The 19,812-nt window shown below is 45.0% G+C and overlaps 1 protein-coding gene across 1 annotated transcript; it reads right to left on the bottom strand.

Moving 5' to 3' along the window:
* Positions 1-3,883: 3,883 nt before the first annotated feature.
* On the bottom strand, positions 3,884-18,188 carry LOC111839909 (uncharacterized). Its single transcript, XM_072712831.1, has 5 exons — positions 18,116-18,188; positions 17,486-17,560; positions 13,554-13,883; positions 13,320-13,467; positions 3,884-4,532 (listed from the first exon to the last, which is right to left on the bottom strand). Exons 2-5 carry the CDS (start codon positions 17,550-17,552, stop codon positions 4,424-4,426), a joined length of 654 nt encoding a protein of 217 aa, XP_072568932.1. The 5' UTR covers positions 17,553-17,560; positions 18,116-18,188; the 3' UTR covers positions 3,884-4,423.
* Positions 18,189-19,812: the final 1,624 nt, after the last annotated feature.

The raw sequence follows: 19,812 nt of genomic DNA, 5'->3' as shown, positions 1-19,812 counted from the left end.
CACAGGTGCTGTCCTGCCCGCCTCGAGCAGAACATCCATCCAGCCATGCCAAGTCAGTCCCTGTTCCATCTAATCTGAATACTATGCAAACCTGTAGCTCATTAAACTGGTTAATTAAACTGTGGTCTGTGAGTAAGCTCCCTACCTGCCTTTGCGTCACTGTAAATATTTTCAGAGCATTATTTCCAGATTTCCAGATTAGATTACATAGGAATTTAATCAGCTTTGTGAACATTTTGTTTTCATAGTTTAAATGCTTTAGTTTCTTTTTAACTTAAATGCCTTTTTTTCCTTTTTGTTAAATTTTACCTTTTCTCATGCCACATTTTCTCCCGGATTTGTAAAAACAGCCTAGCTGTGAACTTCTGGAGTGAGGGAAGGAAGCTATCCTTTCTGCATTTTTAAATAATGGCCACAGGCCAACTTTAGTTCATATATACAGGATCTATCTACAGGATCTAACTATTTATAATGTTTTCAGTTAGATCTGTGAAGATGTGGCTGTTGACATCTTCACAGCTAGTTCCAAGACCCCGGGAGTAGTGCTGAGCTGATTTAGGATATTATCTGGAAACGGGGGCTTATTTTCTAATGGTCTGTGCCTTTTAGTCGCAGGGACATCTTCATTGTCGCTATGCATTTTGTTTTTGGTTTTTTCCGAATGTGCTTGTATGTTTTTTTTTGGTAATAGTATTTGGCTGATACTGCCCACCAGAACAGCCACAGAAGAAAAATACAAACTATCTTCATTTGAATTTCAGTGCAGCCTCTTGACGTACCTGCTGCTGTGACGACTAACTCATGAGGATTTGTACAGTATCGGGAATGTTCACTTAGTCAGAGAGTCATAATGAAGACAGGGAAAGCTCATTAAACTGGTTAATTAAACTGTAGTCTGTGAGTAACCTCCCCACCTGTTTTTGTGTTACTGTAAATGGTTACATAGCATTATTTCCTGCTCCAGATTAGATAAGGAAGTTAACTGAACAATTTGTTTTCACAGTCTAAATTCTATTGTTTCTGTCCTTTCTGTTTAACTTAAATGCCTCTTTTATATTTTTGTAAAATTTCACTCTTTGTCATGCCACCTTTTCTTCCAGATTTGTATTATTCAATTTCCTTTGGCTTTGGTGTTTTCCCCAATGTGTATGCATGCTCTTTTTTTTGGTAATAGTATTTGGTTGATACTGCCTACCAGAACAAAATACAAACTATCTTTATTTGAATTTCAGTGCAGCCTCTTGACGTACCTGCTGCTGTGACGACTAACTCATGAGGATTTGTACAGTATCGGGAATGTTCACTTAGTCAGAGAGTCATAATGAAGACAGGGAAACGGCATAAAGCGTAACACAGCGCACCTGATTGCATGGCAGCTGGCTTTTCGTAAGGTGGTGGTGGTGGGAATGTGTTGGCAGGAATATCCATCTTCAGAGCTAAAAGTAAGAAGTTTTATTTAGAAAGGTCAAAAGGGAAGAACTTCAGCTGAGACATCATATTATTCAGTATAATCTTCATCACTCATAGGAGTATCTGGAATCTCATCATCCACGTTAAAATGAAAAAGCATTGTAGTAAGCAATAATAATTGATGATAAAAGATTATGGGAGACCTTTCCTAGCTTGAGTGATCTCCAAGCAGCATACATACAGGTTTTAGTACTGCGTACTCAATAGGCAAAATTACTAAAACAACCAAAAGTGACTATTTGCAGAAATATGTATCTAAAAACAGGAAAGAACATGACAGTCATAAATAATACCAAACTTAGTCATAACTAAGTCTAAGTAGATTTTGAGGTTTCCGGTAAAAATACAGTCAATAAGTGGAAAAAGAAATTCTAAAAATAAATGTATAGAGTAGATCATAACATGTTGATGTTTTAACAAAGTCAGATGCATTTCAGTTTAACAGTTCAGTTGTTTTATAATGTATAAAATGCTACTTTTTAGAATTTAAGTGCTAAATTTGAAATGTTCTGGCTACAGTAATGGCACAACTCTTACCTGGTAAGGAGGAGTGATAGACATGGAGTGACAAATGGAGAGACTGTTCTCCATTTGTCTGTAGAAATCTGAAGAAATCCAGCTAAACCACATAATAGAGATAATAACCTGATGATAATTTTACTTCCTTGTAGTTACAGTAAACAGGATTTGGCTAGATTTTCTTCAGCTGTCCAATTTTCCTGCAATTTCAGGTGAGCTGGATTAGCCTGGAGTACAGAACATGACATATAAAAAAACAAGTGTTTCTGAAACAGCAGTTAACATGTTTAGCAAGCATGTGCAGGTGGGGGTGGGGGGGGGGGTGGCTGGGGATGGCTTGGTTCCTCTATCGCGGGGGAGAGGGTGCAATCATGTGGCTGTATACACAACTCATCATGTGGCTGTAACCGACAACTGTACACATCATTAATGTCATGGTGGTCATGACATTCACGACTTACATCTCTGTGGCAAATAAATGAAGTTAGCTATGTGTAGTTGCTTGTGCAAGTATAAGAAGGCAACTGAATTGTTTCTGTAGTGTTGTCCCACAGACATATGTTGCACTAACCTAAAACAGTCAAAATAAATCACGCACTTGTTTGCTTGGGTAGTAGAAGGTAAGGAGCACGCGCTGATACAGCATATTGCCACAATCACCACACAACAAACCACCTCAGGGATGAGAACCCAAGTGCAGCCAGGCAATGCCTCAGCACCACACTAGTTCAAATGGCTAGAGTGTAAATCCTACCACCAACCTCCAAGTTTTCCTTGAAAGTTTTCCTATTTGCAGGGCTGGACATAGATTAACATCATACTCAGGACAAAGCAGCTGCATTATAATACTTTATAAATGCATTGCAACGCATTAGAAGGTATATATAATGCATTATGCTGACTGCTTTAAATGTTACCAAAATTTTCATTTTCATATACACACATATCGTCAAGTGTTTTTAGCCGTAAAGTACCTGTACATCCTCTCTTTTAACGTTCGGTTAAATCTCTCTACGACGGAAGCTTTAAGTTCACTACCCGTGGTGAAATGGGTGATTTTATGACTTTTTAAAAGTTTCTGAAAAGTCCGATTTAAAAACTCGTCACCGGCATCCGTCTTTAACTTTAAAACAGAATCAAAGGCCTCCGTTACAGCCACCCCCATCTTGTTTCTTAACGTACGCACGTAGGCCTTTTTGGAAAAAACATCAATCACCGTAAGGAGATTCTTTAACCCGTCGTTGTACGTCGCCAGCCCTTGCATGTTGCATAAATCGGCCTGCCACTGATACATGGCTCTCGGTACAAACACTCTGTTCCTGGGGAAATTCTTTTTAACCGGTTTATGTAAAGTATAACTGTCCTGCGTAGACAGCCACTCTCTGATATCATCGGTAGCCATTTTTTTCCCCATATCTTCCTCCACGGCTCTCTGCAGTCCGGAGGCACGCCCATATGACCCCGGGTGGCTTGGGTCATAGTATGTACTGTACGGCTCAAGACACGAGCTGTAGTCTTGGCAACAGACATGCTTTTCACACAATGAGTGGGGGGATAAGAGCAAAGATGCTGTGTTTTATCTTCGTGACCTTTGACCTGACCTGTCATTTTGACGAATTTGACCCTTTGATCTTTATGACCTTTGACCCGACCTGTCATTTTGACAAATTTGACCCCTTTGATCTTTGTGACCTTTGACCCGACCTGTCAGTTTGACGAAAGCGGCATGCCTTCTCTCTCTCTTCCATCCATCCATCCATCCATCCATTTTCTGCCACTAATCTTGGGTTGGGTCATGGGGGCAGCAGGGATAAGTTAAACCATTAAACAAATATTAAGGTGTGTGCCATTCTCATGAGCTTCAGAGGTAAAATGAACAATCTACACAATGAAATTGTAGAATTTCAGAATGTCTAAAAATTTATTTACAAAATTGTAGAAATCTGATATGTTACAGTAATGAGTTTGTGAGGATGACCCATATTTACTCCTCTCCTACATTTGGGGATTCAATTTATAAACATTATATAAACATTAATGTTTATACTTTGTAGTATTAGGTGTGATTAATTGCAATTAATTACAGAAAACTGATTGATTAGTTAATTTTTTACATGAATATAGCAGAATTGTTAGATCTAAAGCATTATCATATTAGAATGAGCTCGCTAAAAATATTTACCCGTGCACCTTAAATTTCTAGGACATTTAATACTCTAAATATCTCCATGAAGAAAACAGAAAATTCATTTGTTGTTCATGATTGGTATTAAAACAGAATTTCTTTTTCAGTTCATATATGATTTTCAGTTACACATTACACTGGATTAATTATGGTTTCTAATATAATTGTAGAATAGTGAGTTTCTCTAGATCAACACCATATGGTGATCATATAAACGCGTGGAGTATCTACAGTAATAGGACAGGCGGTTTAAAGCCGTTTGTGAACATGGAGGCTGGCGTGGCACTGTGGGCAGCTGTGATAAGCATCTTGGAAGGAGTCCATACAGAATGGGATCAGGCAGCATCCAAACACCAAGCTGACAAATAAAAGGTACAAACAAATTTGACTGCAACACTCATAGCAAGCAGACATATCACAATAAAATGTAATGTATATGATGTAAAGTTTCAGTGCTTTAAAAGTTTCAGCTATGTTTGCATTGTTGCATGTGAATGTGATATCCTAATATTCTTTTGCACCATATTTCAGTCAAAGTCTGGTTTGTTAGACAATCAGATATAACCAAGAAACCAAAACAAATACAAAATGACCTGTTAATAATGTTGAAAGCTTTGTTGTTCTGAGGTTTACCCTTGTGAAAAAATAGTGTACTAAAGTGTATTAACAGTGTGCTTTGATCACTAGAAGTGTAATAAAAATGCATTCCCTTTACGCATAATTTTTAAAATACACTGAAATCATACTTCTGTGTATTTTGCGTTTAAACACAAATAAGTACACAAGTACACAATGACTGTAATCAAATACACTTTAGTATATTTTTTAAAATTGTATTTTGGACCAATATACTTTAAGTGTACAATGGAGTACTTTCAGAAAGTATATTTTACATTTAAATGCACCCTACAATAAAAATACACTTTTGATAAGTATACTTATGTACACTTTAAAATGTTTAAGTGTATTTTAGCCTAACATATTTTATAATATTATTTAGAATTCTATCTTAAAATACTTTAACATGCCTAATTTTAAACACTAAACAGTTAGTTTTAGTGCTACCAAAAAGACTGACCATTGAAATTTTGATTATGCTTTTTATTTTATTACATGCAAATGGTGTCATGACCTGCTCGTCTGATCCTCGTGTGTGCCAAGCCCCCTCATTACCTATGCGTACTACCCCGATTGTGATCACCTGTTTCCTGTTATTTCGGTATGTGTATATTTGTGTATTTAGTCCGCATTTGAGTCCGTTTTCCCCAGATCCATCATTGATGTTCGTCGCCGTCTGCCCTGTCTTTCCCTAATAAAACCCTGTTTCCTGCATCCTCGCCTACCTGCCTCGTCCTTCCCCACTTCCTGCCTGTTCGCCGACCAGCGATCATAACAGAATGACGGATCTCCGAGAAGACACACCGCAGCAGACCGAGACCCAGCGCATCAGTCTGCTGCAAGAGGTGATATACTGGCTCAACCAGCCCGAGGTCCGGGAGGACCCCGTGGCAGTGGAGTTAGCCAGCTGGAGCAGGACTGTCCTTTAAAGACTGTCACTGCCCGGGAATTCGCACCTCATAACCGAGGTGCACAAAATTCTCCAGTGGCCAGTGCAGCGAATAACGGAGAGGAGAACTTCGCTGGTCACACTGCACCCCATGGAGGTTGCAGACCCGCTGTCCGTCCTTACACAGACGACGCAACCTACGTCTCTAGCTTCCGGCCGGAGGAAGAAAAGGAAGTGAAGGGAGAAGTGACCAGTGGAGGAGCCAACTGTCTTCCTGGGATCCGCCTCTCTGTTACCCACTACTCTCCTGGCCTGTGATTAGGGGGAATACCGGATCCCCCGGGACATCACCGCCGCGTCTCCCGTGAAGGTAGTAGAGGCCCGCCTAGCCACCGCAGAGCAGCCACCATTGGCGGCTTACCCCTATAGGGAGGCACGCCTAGCTTTTAAAGGGGCCAGGGTAGTGTGGGACGCTATCCCGCAGGTCCAGAGATCTCTTAAAGGGGCAACGTCTGCTCTGCCTGTATGTGCTGTTCTGCCTGCCCAGGTTGTGCTGGATGGGCCTGATCGGCTAGTCCCGGCCCTTGGAGGCCCCTGCCATGCCGCTGCCCGTTCTGTCTTCGCCCGCAGCCCACCTGCCTGCTGCTGCGTCGCCCGCAGCTTGTCTGCCTGACCTGCCTGTGCTTGACCTGCCTGTCCCGGTGGTTGCCGTGCCGCCCAGCGAGGCTCTGGTGGTTCCTGCGGCTGCCGCTACGCCCGAGCTCCCTGCTGCGGCTGCCGCTACAGCCGAGGTCATGGCGCCACCTGTCCTTGCTATACCCAAAGACTCGACGCCTGTTCTGCCTGTCCCGTCGACGCCTGTTCTGCCTGCGGCTGCTTCGCCCTGCGTAACTCCTGTTGCAGCGGCCTCATCGCCATCCTCGGAGGCCCCTGCTATGTCACCGCCCAGCATGGTCCCAGTCCCGGCGGCTGCAATACCGCCTTCCAAGGAGCCTGCCGCTCCGTCTGAGGCTACAGGGGCTCCAGTCCCAGCCACTGTGACGCCACCCTCCGAGGTTCCTGCTGCGACGCTGCCCGAGGTTGCTGCGCCTCCTCTGCTGCCACCCAAGGCCCCGGCAACACCCATGTTCTGCTCGAGGCCCTGGATCCAGAGACACCAGTGCCAGTGCCAGCAGCTGTGGCAAGACCCCCTGGGGTTCCAGCCCGGCCTGACCCTGAGGAACCTCACTTGCTCTTGCCTGTTTTGCCTGTTCTGCCCGTGCTTGTTTTGCCTGACCCGGTTAATGACCCAGCTCCGGCGCAGCGCCCCCTGCTGGTCCTGAGCCGGCAGTTCCTGCAGCGCCGCTCGAGGTGCCTGCTGCGGTTGCTGCTATGCTGCCCGAGGCCCCTGCTGGTCCCGAGTCGGCGGTTACTGCTGCGCCGCCCGAGGTCCCTGCTGCGCCTGCTGCACCGCCCAAGCTCACTGTTTCATCTACTAATGCAAGCTGACGTCTTTATAAGTTGAAATACTTACCATTGTCCTTCTGAGGCCGGTACAGTCAACGTTAGTTACGTTAACTAGCAAGATAAGCTAAGTTTTCTATTTAAATCAGGCTTATTTGGTGAGGTAAAATCGATCATGGTCATTTTCCAAGGAGATGAACTCCCTATGTTTTCATTCTCATTTTATCATGAATAAATTTTGCCTTTCTGAAATTATGGTGGTTTGTTATTAGGCCAATGTTAATGCATAAGAAGGTCTAACGTTATGCTCTGAAAAAACATTACTATAAGTGAAACCTATAGGGGCAATGTAAAAAAAAAAACTACCTAGCAAATAATAAGCCCTATTATTTGAATTTTAGTGGTATTGATTCTGCATTCCACAATTTCATATTTATGGATATTTTTAGAAGCTTCATCTGATAGCCCAGATACTGTTTTGTTAAACATAGATTGGATTTTATTCACAGACACATTAGGAGAAAAAGGAAAGATGGAGACATCAGACACTTTTTTTGATGGTAAAAGAAGAGTAAGTAGGAAATATTAGTGTTAAGAGCTAGAGAACATTACACCAAAAGTATAAGTGCAGTTTTGCAAACTGTTACTGTAATGTGTATGATGTGATGGTCAGCAGAAGGCAGGAGAGACACAGGAGCAGGCAGCAGGAAGATGGCAGGATGAGGACAGTGAGCAGGCAGCAGGGAGATGGCAGGATGAGGACAGTGTGCAGGCAGCAGGGAGATGGCAGGATGAGGACAGTGTGCAGGCAGCAGGGAGATGGCAGGATGAGGACAGTGTGCAGGCAGCAGGGAGATGGCAGGATGAGGACAGTGTGCAGGCAGCAGGGAGATGGCAGGATGAGGACAGTGAGCAGGCAGCAGGGAGATGGCAGGATGAGGACAGTGTGCAGGGAGATGGCAGGATGAGGACAGTGTGCAGGCAGCAGGGAGATGGCAGGATGAGGACAGTGTGCAGGCAGCAGGGAGATGGCAGGATCAGGACAGTGTGCAGGCAGCAGGAAGATGGCAGGATTAGGACAGTGTGCAGGCAGCAGGGAGATGGCAGGATCAGGACAGTGTACAGGCAGCAGGAAGATGGCAGGATGAGGACAGTGAGCAGGCAGCAGGAAGATGGCAGGATGAGGACAGTGAGCAGGCAGCAGGAAGATGGCAGGATGAGGACAGTGTGCAGGCAGCAGGGAGATGGCAGGATGAGGACAGTGTGCAGGCAGCAGGGAGATGGCAGGATGAGGACAGTGTGCAGGCAGCAGGGAGATGGCAGGATGAGGACAGTGAGCAGGCAGCAGGGAGATGGCAGGATGAGGACAGTGTGCAGGGAGATGGCAGGATGAGGACAGTGTGCAGGCAGCAGGGAGATGGCAGGATGAGGACAGTGTGCAGGCAGCAGGGAGATGGCAGGATGAGGACAGTGTGCAGGCAGCAGGGAGATGGCAGGATGAGGACAGTGTGCAGGCAGCAGGGAGATGGCAGGATGAGGACAGTGAGCAGGCAGCAGGAAGATGGCAGGATGAGGACAGTGAGCAGGCAGCAGGAAGATGGCAGGATGAGGACAGTGTGCAGGCAGCAGGGAGATGGCAGGATGAGGACAGTGAGCAGGCAGCAGGGAGATGGCAGGATGAGGACAGTGTGCAGGCAGCAGGAAGATGGCAGGATGAGGACAGTGTGCAGGCAGCAGGGAGATGGCAGGATGAGGACAGTGAGCAGGCAGCAGGGAGATGGCAGGATGAGGACAGTGTGCAGGCAGCAGGGAGATGGCAGGATGAGGACAGTGTGCAGGCAGCAGGGAGATGGCAGGATGAGGACAGTGAGCAGGCAGCAGGGAGATGGCAGGATGAGGACAGTGTGCAGGGAGATGGCAGGATGAGGACAGTGTGCAGGGAGATGGCAGGATGAGGACAGCGTGCAGGCAGCAGGGAGATGGCAGGATGAGGACAGTGTGCAGGCAGCAGGGAGATGGCAGGATGAGGACAGTGTGCAGGCAGCAGGGAGATGGCAGGATGAGGACAGTGTGCAGGCAGCAGGGAGATGGCAGGATGAGGACAGTGTGCAGGCAGCAGGGAGATGGCAGGATGAGGACAGTGTGCAGGCAGCAGGGAGATGGCAGGATGAGGACAGTGTGCAGGCAGCAGGGAGATGGCAGGATGAGGACAGTGAGCAGGCAGCAGGAAGATGGCAGGATGAGGACAGTGAGCAGGCAGCAGGGAGATGGCAGGATGAGGACAGTGTGCAGGCAGCAGGGAGATGGCAGGATGAGGACAGTGTGCAGGCAGCAGGGAGATGGCAGGATGAGGACAGTGTGCAGGCAGCAGGGAGATGGCAGGATGAGGACAGTGTGCAGGCAGCAGGGAGATGGCAGGATGAGGACAGTGTGCAGGCAGCAGGGAGATGGCAGGATGAGGACAGTGTGCAGGCAGCAGGGAGATGGCAGGATGAGGACAGTGTGCAGGCAGCAGGGAGATGGCAGGATGAGGACAGTGTGCAGGCAGCAGGGAGATGGCAGGATGAGGACAGTGTGCAGGCAGCAGGGAGATGGCAGGATGAGGACAGTGTGCAGGCAGCAGGGAGATGGCAGGATGAGGACAGTGTGCAGGCAGCAGGGAGATGGCAGGATGAGGACAGTGTGCAGGCAGCAGGGAGATGGCAGGATGAGGACAGTGTGCAGGCAGCAGGGAGATGGCAGGATGAGGACAGTGTGCAGGCAGCAGGGAGATGGCAGGATGAGGACAGTGTGCAGGCAGCAGGAAGATGGCAGGATGAGGACAGTGTGCAGGCAGCAGGGAGATGGCAGGATGAGGACAGTGTGCAGGCAGCAGGGAGATGGCAGGATGAGGACAGTGTGCAGGCAGCAGGGAGATGGCAGGATGAGGACAGTGTGCAGGCAGCAGGGAGATGGCAGGATGAGGACAGTGTGCAGGCAGCAGGGAGATGGCAGGATGAGGACAGTGTGCAGGCAGCAGGGAGATGGCAGGATGAGGACAGTGTGCAGGCAGCAGGGAGATGGCAGGATGAGGACAGTGAGCAGGCAGCAGGAAGATGGCAGGATGAGGACAGTGAGCAGGCAGCAGGAAGATGGCAGGATGAGGACAGTGTGCAGGCAGCAGGGAGATGGCAGGATGAGGACAGTGTGCAGGCAGCAGGGAGATGGCAGGATGAGGACAGTGTGCAGGCAGCAGGGAGATGGCAGGATGAGGACAGTGTGCAGGCAGCAGGGAGATGGCAGGATGAGGACAGTGTGCAGGCAGCAGGGAGATGGCAGGATGAGGACAGTGTGCAGGCAGCAGGGAGATGGCAGGATGAGGACAGTGTGCAGGCAGCAGGGAGATGGCAGGATGAGGACAGTGTGCAGGCAGCAGGGAGATGGCAGGATGAGGACAGTGTGCAGGCAGCAGGGAGATGGCAGGATGAGGACAGTGTGCAGGCAGCAGGGAGATGGCAGGATGAGGACAGTGTGCAGGCAGCAGGAAGATGGCAGGATGAGGACAGTGTGCAGGCAGCAGGGAGATGGCAGGATGAGGACAGTGTGCAGGCAGCAGGGAGATGGCAGGATGAGGACAGTGTGCAGGCAGCAGGGAGATGGCAGGATGAGGACAGTGTGCAGGCAGCAGGAAGATGGCAGGATGAGGACAGTGTGCAGGCAGCAGGGAGATGGCAGGATGAGGACAGTGTGCAGGCAGCAGGGAGATGGCAGGATGAGGACAGTGTGCAGGAAGCAGGGAGATGGCAGGATGAGGACAGTGTGCAGGCAGCAGGAAGATGGCAGGATCAGGACAGTGTGCAGGAAGCAGGGAGATGGCAGGATGAGGACAGTGTGCAGGCAGCAGGAAGATGGCAGGATGAGGACAGTGTGCAGGCAGCAGGGAGATGGCAGGATGAGGACAGTGTGCAGGCAGCAGGGAGATGGCAGGATGAGGACAGTGTGCAGGCAGCAGGGAGATGGCAGGATGAGGACAGTGAGCAGGCAGCAGGAAGATGGCAGGATGAGGACAGTGAGCAGGCAGCAGGAAGATGGCAGGATGAGGACAGTGTGCAGGCAGCAGGGAGATGGCAGGATGAGGACAGTGTGCAGGCAGCAGGAAGATGGCAGGATGAGGACAGTGTGCAGGCAGCAGGAAGATGGCAGGATGAGGACAGTGTGCAGGCAGCAGGGAGATGGCAGGATGAGGACAGTGAGCAGGCAGCAGGGAGATGGCAGGATGAGGACAGTGAGCAGGCAGCAGGGAGATGGCAGGATGAGGACAGTGTGCAGGCAGCAGGGAGATGGCAGGATGAGGACAGTGAGCAGGCAGCAGGGAGATGGCAGGATGAGGACAGTGTGCAGGCAGCAGGGAGATGGCAGGATGAGGACAGTGAGCAGGCAGCAGGGAGATGGCAGGATGAGGACAGTGTGCAGGCAGCAGGAAGATGGCAGGATGAGGACAGTGTGCAGGGAGATGGCAGGATGAGGACAGTGTGCAGGCAGCAGGGAGATGGCAGGATGAGGACAGTGTGCAGGCAGCAGGGAGATGGCAGGATGAGGACAGTGTGCAGGCAGCAGGGAGATGGCAGGATGAGGACAGTGTGCAGGCAGCAGGAAGATGGCAGGATGAGGACAGTGTGCAGGCAGCAGGGAGATGGCAGGATGAGGACAGTGAGCAGGCAGCAGGGAGATGGCAGGATGAGGACAGTGTGCAGGCAGCAGGAAGATGGCAGGATGAGGACAGTGTGCAGGGAGATGGCAGGATGAGGACAGTGTGCAGGCAGCAGGGAGATGGCAGGATGAGGACAGTGTGCAGGCAGCAGGGAGATGGCAGGATGAGGACAGTGTGCAGGCAGCAGGGAGATGGCAGGATGAGGACAGTGTGCAGGCAGCAGGGAGATGGCAGGATGAGGACAGTGTGCAGGCAGCAGGGAGATGGCAGGATGAGGACAGTGTGCAGGCAGCAGGGAGATGGCAGGATGAGGACAGTGTGCAGGCAGCAGGGAGATGGCAGGATGAGGACAGTGTGCAGGCAGCAGGGAGATGGCAGGATGAGGACAGTGTGCAGGCAGCAGGGAGATGGCAGGATGAGGACAGTGTGCAGGCAGCAGGGAGATGGCAGGATGAGGACAGTGTGCAGGCAGCAGGGAGATGGCAGGATGAGGACAGTGTGCAGGCAGCAGGGAGATGGCAGGATGAGGACAGTGTGCAGGCAGCAGGAAGATGGCAGGATGAGGACAGTGTGCAGGCAGCAGGGAGATGGCAGGATGAGGACAGTGTGCAGGCAGCAGGGAGATGGCAGGATGAGGACAGTGTGCAGGACCAAGAGATGAGTTAGAAATAGGGCTCTACTTTAAGATCTACTGTATCATCAAGACAGATATTAGCCTAATAGGCAAATATTTATTTCTGAAGGCTGTTGGAGCTGGGGGGACTGAGAGGGCAGGAATAACACCAGACTGCTGGACCAGACCAGGCTGTTGGTAAATGTATAGGCTTATGGTCATAGAAGTGTTATGAAGGCAGTACCCCCCAATTATGGAGGGGTAATTCACACTCTGGTTGTGGTGTGTCATCACTGATTACCTAATTGTAATATATTTCTAGAATATTCAAATTTAGTCAATAGCATTACTAAGTGGTTAAAAAGTGCTCAAAAGTAATGCACTTAAGATGTATTTTATTACAAATTGAAAATTTAAGTTGCATTAAGATAACTTTAATTATACATAAGTATACTTGAAGCACATTATTTTAGCAATGTAATATTTTTGTACTTATTACAATTTAACATATTTAAGTGAAAATGTGGTTCAACTAACTGAAATAAGGCAGCACTAAAGTACACATAATTGTGTGTATTGTATGTTTTTTTTCATTGTTATTAATTCTACTAAAATACAAATTGATATGTCCAAAAAAAGCTCACAGAAGTAGCACTTAATGTACTTTATGCTTAATTAATTATTTCTTAAGTGCTATTTAAATGTATTTAAATTGCAATAAGACATTCCAAAATAATACACTCAATAGACTTTGCGGAAAGTATATTTTTTGTGCTGTGTATTTTTTAAATATATACTTTAGTACATTTTTTTTCACAAGGGTAATCACACTATAGAAGTTCCATATACCAAGCTTTGATTCAAGCAAAAAATGCAAACTTGTATAACTTACCCAAATAGGATGAAGACTAAGCATATCACCCACGCAAAGGTCCCAGCCTTATAAACCACATTAGTTGTGACTCTCTCCCTACAATTGGTGCAGGTTGTTATGGCAGGTTCTGGACCCAGATTCCCACTGCATATGACAGGTTGCTGATCTGTAAAGGAAACAATAAATTTAAAAAATTCATTGAATAATATCACCTGAAAAAAATGTATTTTTAAATAATATTAAGCAACTTACTGACAACGTATTGAGGCTGTTGGAACTGAGCCTGTTGGACTTGAACCGGTTGGAACTGAGGCTGTTGGACTTGAACCGGTTGGAACTGAGGCTGTTGGACTTGAACCGGTTGGAACTGAGGCTGTTGGAATTGAACCGGTTGGAACTGAGGCTGTTGGACTTGAATCGGTTGGAACTGAGGCTGCTGGAATGGAACCTGCGCCATATACTGAGGCTCGGAGAGGCTTTCAGATTTAGGCTTAGATTCTTGTTGACTCGGAACACAGGTTACATTTACAGAGATGTTTCCTGCGTTCTGTTGTGAAGCCACATGAGCATCTTTGGAAACAGCTGTACCAAGAAAAAGAGCAGCATAAAAGGAATGAGAAGCTTAATATTTCCTGCATCCAATCATTTATCCAACAGGGCGGTGCGAGCATGGAGTCCCAGGAAGCACAGGGCCAGTGGTGGGCAGGATTCTGCTAATCCGCTAATTAGCAAAGCTAACTTTTTCATTTGCTGATTAGCATTTCCTCTACTTTTGAAAACCGTTACTGGAGCAATTAGCTTCTGCCAAATTTAGTTCCATTAACGGTAAATCAGCTAATATTTTAATAGTCAAAAACGAAATCCTAAAATGATACATATTTATTCCTGGCTCTTGCTGTCATGACCTGCTCGTTCGATCCTCGTGTGTGCCACGCCCACCTCGTTACCTCATGTTAATTCCCGATTGTCATCACCTGTTGCCTATTGTTTTCTGCCTATCCTGTGTATTTAGTCCACGTCTGAGTCAGTATTCCCCAGTCCGGTCATTGACGTTGTGTGCAGTTCTGCTTGTTTTTGTCCTGTCCACTCGAAATAAACCGTTTGCCTGAATCCCCGGCTCGGCTCGCTTGCTACAACACTTGCGAGCATGTCTGCAACACTCTCTCTAGCATGCTGTTGGCTGACTAGGTGTAAATACAAAATGTGCTTGGTTGACACAGTATACTGTAGTAGCCGTGCTTCTGCAGTTCAGTTGACTTATGATGTTATAGTCATAAAGCCTGATTTATACTTCTGTGTCGAATCGACACCATAGGTACGGCATAACCGTGTACCCTATGTCGTAGCCTGATGTGCAGCTTCCCAAAAATGTAACTACACATTACTGCGATGCAGGCTGCAATACCTGTGACTGGTATGTTTGAATTCGCTATGGTGCACTGGCATAAAAGTTTTATATGATTACCCTGATTATGAAGTGTGCACCACATACAGCTTAGAATGAACTCAGAATGCATCGCTTCTAACATCTTGCCATTTGTAAAATCCAATTTGTCAATATATAATTATAATATTATAATTTTTTAATATGTAAACTAAATGCTCACTATTTGCAGTACTAGAGGGGCAAATATATAAAGTAAAAATGGAACATTAATTTCTTGTTTGCTGTCTGCTCAGAACCAAATAAAATCAAATGACATGTATCATATTGAATTGCATGGCATCCTATTTTTTGCATTGGAACTTATTGCATTGAATCATATTGTATCAAATCACACTGTATCAAATCACACCACAATCGCAATAGGGGTAAACCAGTGCATAAGTATAAATGCTCACAACAGCAAAGGCCACTTGCATAGGCTACATCGTAAGTTCTGTATAGGCTCGCCACAGTAGTTTAAATCAGCCTTAACAGTATCAGCGGCAGTGTAAGTTATTGTAGGCATATTTTTGGCAGTTTACTGAGTCTAAAAGTTTACAGTAAATAATCTGTATGTGGATTGTTGAATGTAAAATAATGTTTATTTTCATCTGTTCATTAAATTATTTGTGTAAACCTTGATCATCATTTGATCTTGGCATGCTGTACTTTTTTGGAAAGCTCTATGTCTAAGCCACAAATCAAAATTTCAGCTCTCTAACCAAACTGAAATGAAATGTATATAATAAAACTTATTGGTCAGTGGTTTATCAGTTTAGTGTTATGAAATTTACCTGTGTTTGCAATGGGTGTGGCATAAGTAGGCAATTCTCCTAACTAATATGGGTATCTACATAAACTATATAGACAAAAGTACAGACGCTCCTCTACTTATGAATGAGATATGTTCCGAACGGCTGTTCGTAACTTGAAATGTTCGTAAGTCGTTATTCAACATAATTTTAAGGGTATGCGCAAATACAAAGAACTAGGATGCTGGGAGTCCGCACGCTACGCTGCTGCGCGGCGGGAGTAGCGGCCAGAAGTCGTACTAGGCGGAATTGGTGCGCAGTAAAAAAAATTGTTGCAGACAGGACACGGGAGCCCAAGGAACACTATTTGGACTTATAGTCCTCTTCGTTCGTATGTCTCAAGGTTCGTAACTTGAAAGTTTGTAAGTAGAGGAGCGTCTGTATTGGGACACCTGGCCATTATACTTACAGGAACCTTTATGTCATCCCATTCTAAATCCATAATCATCATTATGAAATTGGTCCCCCCTTTGTAGCTATAACAGCTGCCACTGTTCCACAAGATTGTGGAGTGTGTCTGTGGGAATTTTTGCCATTCATCCAGAAGAGTATTTGTGAGGTCAGGCACATCTCTTGACGTGAAGGCCTGACTTGTAATCTTTATTCTAGTGTATCCCAAAGGTGTTCAATTGGGTTGAGGTCAGGACTGTGTGGGCCAGGCAAGTTTTTCCACACCAAACTCATCTAACTTTAGTGATGACACAATAAAGCTTTGTGAAGCACCGATGCTTTCCAGTCAAATGATTCATTCCTCAAAGCCTCATTCATCACAGTGTTCACTAGTGACACCTACTGGTGAATGTAGTGATGGCAAAAATGGAGCTTCAGAGAAAGAAAGAAAATTGAAACAACCAAGTTGGTAACAATTTTGGTCCTATAAAGTTCTCAAATAATTGCTTCACTAAATCTCCTAGTGGCCAAATAGTGCTCAATGCGCAGTGTCTTGGAGAAACATGCAAAATCAGAGTGCATGTGCTATTAGTAAAGGCATATTCAATAAACACTGGACCTGTTGTCTAATTGTCTTGTGTCATAAGCCTACAGTGACATTGGATATTTTACATAATTTTTTGTTGTTATCATTTTATACTTTTCTAAAATGGTGGTTTGTCAAATATTTTTAATAAAGATAATCTGTTCAACTAAGCTCTGACTTTTGCATAAATAAGAGCTGTCCAGTTATTAAGGCATAAGACTGAAGGACTTCACCATCTACAGAGAAATAACATGACAAGAAGACAAAATTCCTCATGACTTTTCAGGATTGCCCTACTCACTCATGATCCTTCATACCTAAGCCTGGCCAAACTGGTAACATTCAATGTGAAAAACATGAAATATGCAGAAATCCACCCGCAGGTGCTGTCCTGCCCGCCTCGAGCAGAACATCCATCCAGCCATGCCCAGTCAGTCCCTGTTCCATCTAATCTGAATTCTAGGCAAACCTGTAGCTCATTAAACTGGTTAATTAAACTGTAGTCTGTGAGTAACCTCCCCACCTGTTTTTGTGTTACTGTAAATGGTTACATAGCATTATTTCCTGCTCCAGATTAGATAAGGAAGTTAACTGAACAATTTGTTTTCACAGTCTAAATTCTATTGTTTCTGTCCTTTCTGTTTAACTTAAATGCCTCTTTTATATTTTTGTAAAATTTCACTCTTTGTCATGCCACCTTTTCTTCCAGATTTGTATTATTCAATTTCCTTTGGCTTTGGTGTTTTCCCCAATGTGTATGCATGCTCTTTTTTTTGGTAATAGTATTTGGTTGATACTGCCTACCAGAACAAAATACAAACTATCTTTATTTGAATTTCAGTGCAGCCTCTTGACGTACCTGCTGCTGTGACGACTAACTCATGAGGATTTGTACAGTATCGGGAATGTTCACTTAGTCAGAGAGTCATAATGAAGACAGGGAAACAGCAGAAAGCATAACACAGCGTACCTGATTGCATGCCTGCTGGCTTTTCGTAAGGTGGTGGTGGTGGGAATGTATTGGCAGGAATATCCATCTTCAGAGCTAAAAGTAAGAAGTTTTATTTAGAAAGGTCAAAAGGGAAGAACTTCAGCTGAGACATCATATTATTCAGTATAATCTTCATCACTCATAGGAGTATCTGGAATCTCATCATCCACGTTAAAATGAAAAAGCATTGTAGTAAGCAATAATAATTGATGATAAAAGATTATGGGAGACCTTTCCTAGCTTGAGTGATCTCCAAAGTTTTAGTCCTGCGTACTCAATAGGCAAGTTACTAAAACAACCAAAAGTGACTATTTGCAGAAATATGTATCAAAAAACAGGGTAGAGTAGAAGTCTACGTTACAGTCATAAATAATACCAAACTTAGTCATAACTAAGTCTATGTAGATTTTGAAGTTCCTGGTAAAAATACATTCAATAATTGAAAAACAAAATTCTAAAAATAAATGTATAGATCATAACATGTTAATGTATTAACAAAGTCAGATGCATTTCAGTTTAACAGTTCAGTTGTTTTATAATAATGCTACTTTTTAGAATGTAAGTGCTAAATTTGAAATGTTATAGCTATAGTAATGACACAACTCTTACCTGTTAAGGAGGAGTGACAGACACAGAGTGATAAATTGAGAGACTGTTCACAAAACCCTGTTCTTGTCCATGCAAAAATCCAGCTGAACCACATTATATAGATAACAACCTGATGATAATTTTGCTTTCTTGTATCAACAGTAAACAGGATTTGCCCAGATTTTCTTCAGCTGTCTATTTCTTTTGCAATTTCAGGTATGCAGCATCAGCCTGGAAGGCAGAACATCACCTATTAAAAAATATATAGATCTGAATGGTTCTGAAACAGCAGTTAGCATGTTGGTGGTTTGGCACCTCTGCCCCTTTCTCCTGAACAGTGATGACACTAACGATTTTATTTAGGTAAGGTGATTTCGCCAGCTGGGGGTCCTCTCAGGGGAAGTGGGGGTGGGGTGTTCAGAAACATCATTTAATTATGCGGCAATGAAGTACAAAAGCACTAACCATGATAAGCTACTGTATGTAGGATTATAAAATATTAAATAAATGCCAGATTTGTTTCACTTTTTCTGTAGCATAACTCATGATGAATTGTACCTTTCAGATACCTCATCACATGCTTAGCTGTCAACCAGTGTTGTTCATTTGGTTCAGACATATACTGAGACAACTTACTCACCACCCAGCTTAGGTCAGGCCAAGTACATGTCATTACGTAAATCAGACTTCGTACGACCTCACGGTAAGTTTTGGCATCTACAGGGTCTGCACCACTTTCCAGTACCTTCATTATGTACTTTTTCTGACTCATTTTTACACTCCCATTATCCTGTTCAAAATTAATTCCAAGGAAATGTCTGTTTTTCGAGATCCTTCATCTTAAACTTTACAGCAAGTGTCTTCTTTATATCATTCAATAAATCATCATTGCTAGCAGCAATAAGTAAATCATCAACCCAAATTACAAGTATTGCTCTCTCATTCCCAATTTCTTTTGTATAGACACAATGGTCTGCAGGGTTTTGTGCAAAACCATTTTCAGTTAAGCAATCACTAAGCATTCTGTTCCAGTTTCTACCGGATTGTTTGAGACCATAAAGTGACTTGTTTAGTTTACAGACTAACTTTTCACCCATGTCAGATTTTACCTCAAATCCCTCTGGTTGTTCCACATATACATCACAATCAATAGGAGCATGCAAATATGCCGTCTTAACATCCATCTGGTGTAAATTAAGATCATATTGTGCTGCTAATTGCATCAGAACACGTATTGAGGTAAGACTGGCAGTTTGTGGCACATCACACATCCTATAACAATAGTCAATGCTAATTGATGCCTGATCATTAGACCTTGCATCAGTAACATACTCAGAGAGGTACTGTGGAGCCCTCCTATCCCTTTTGGGGTAGCGAGACTCAATTCCCTCAATCTGAGCTGTATCAGTCATATCCCTGCTATCAAAAGTACCCGGGGATGTACCTTCCCTTCCTTCTGCTTAGTTACAGTTACCGTCGGTCTAGATGACACATATATTTTCTCAAGAAAATTCTCATCAATCATCAATGGGTCTGTCTGAGTTTCCTTCTCACTTACATTCCTGGTGACAAACCTCACCAGTCTGTGTTTCAGAATTTTCTTTGTGTCAGGGTAGTAGACTAGATATGCAGGGCTGTTTTTGTCATAACCTACGAAAATTCCCTTATCGCATCTTGTGTCTAACTTCTTATCATGCTTGTATGCGTAACATACAGAC

This window comes from Paramormyrops kingsleyae, chromosome 5 (assembly GCF_048594095.1).
Source record: "Paramormyrops kingsleyae isolate MSU_618 chromosome 5, PKINGS_0.4, whole genome shotgun sequence".
Lineage (NCBI taxonomy): Eukaryota > Metazoa > Chordata > Actinopteri > Osteoglossiformes > Mormyridae > Paramormyrops > Paramormyrops kingsleyae.
This window is presented reverse-complemented; position numbering and strand designations above follow the sequence as displayed.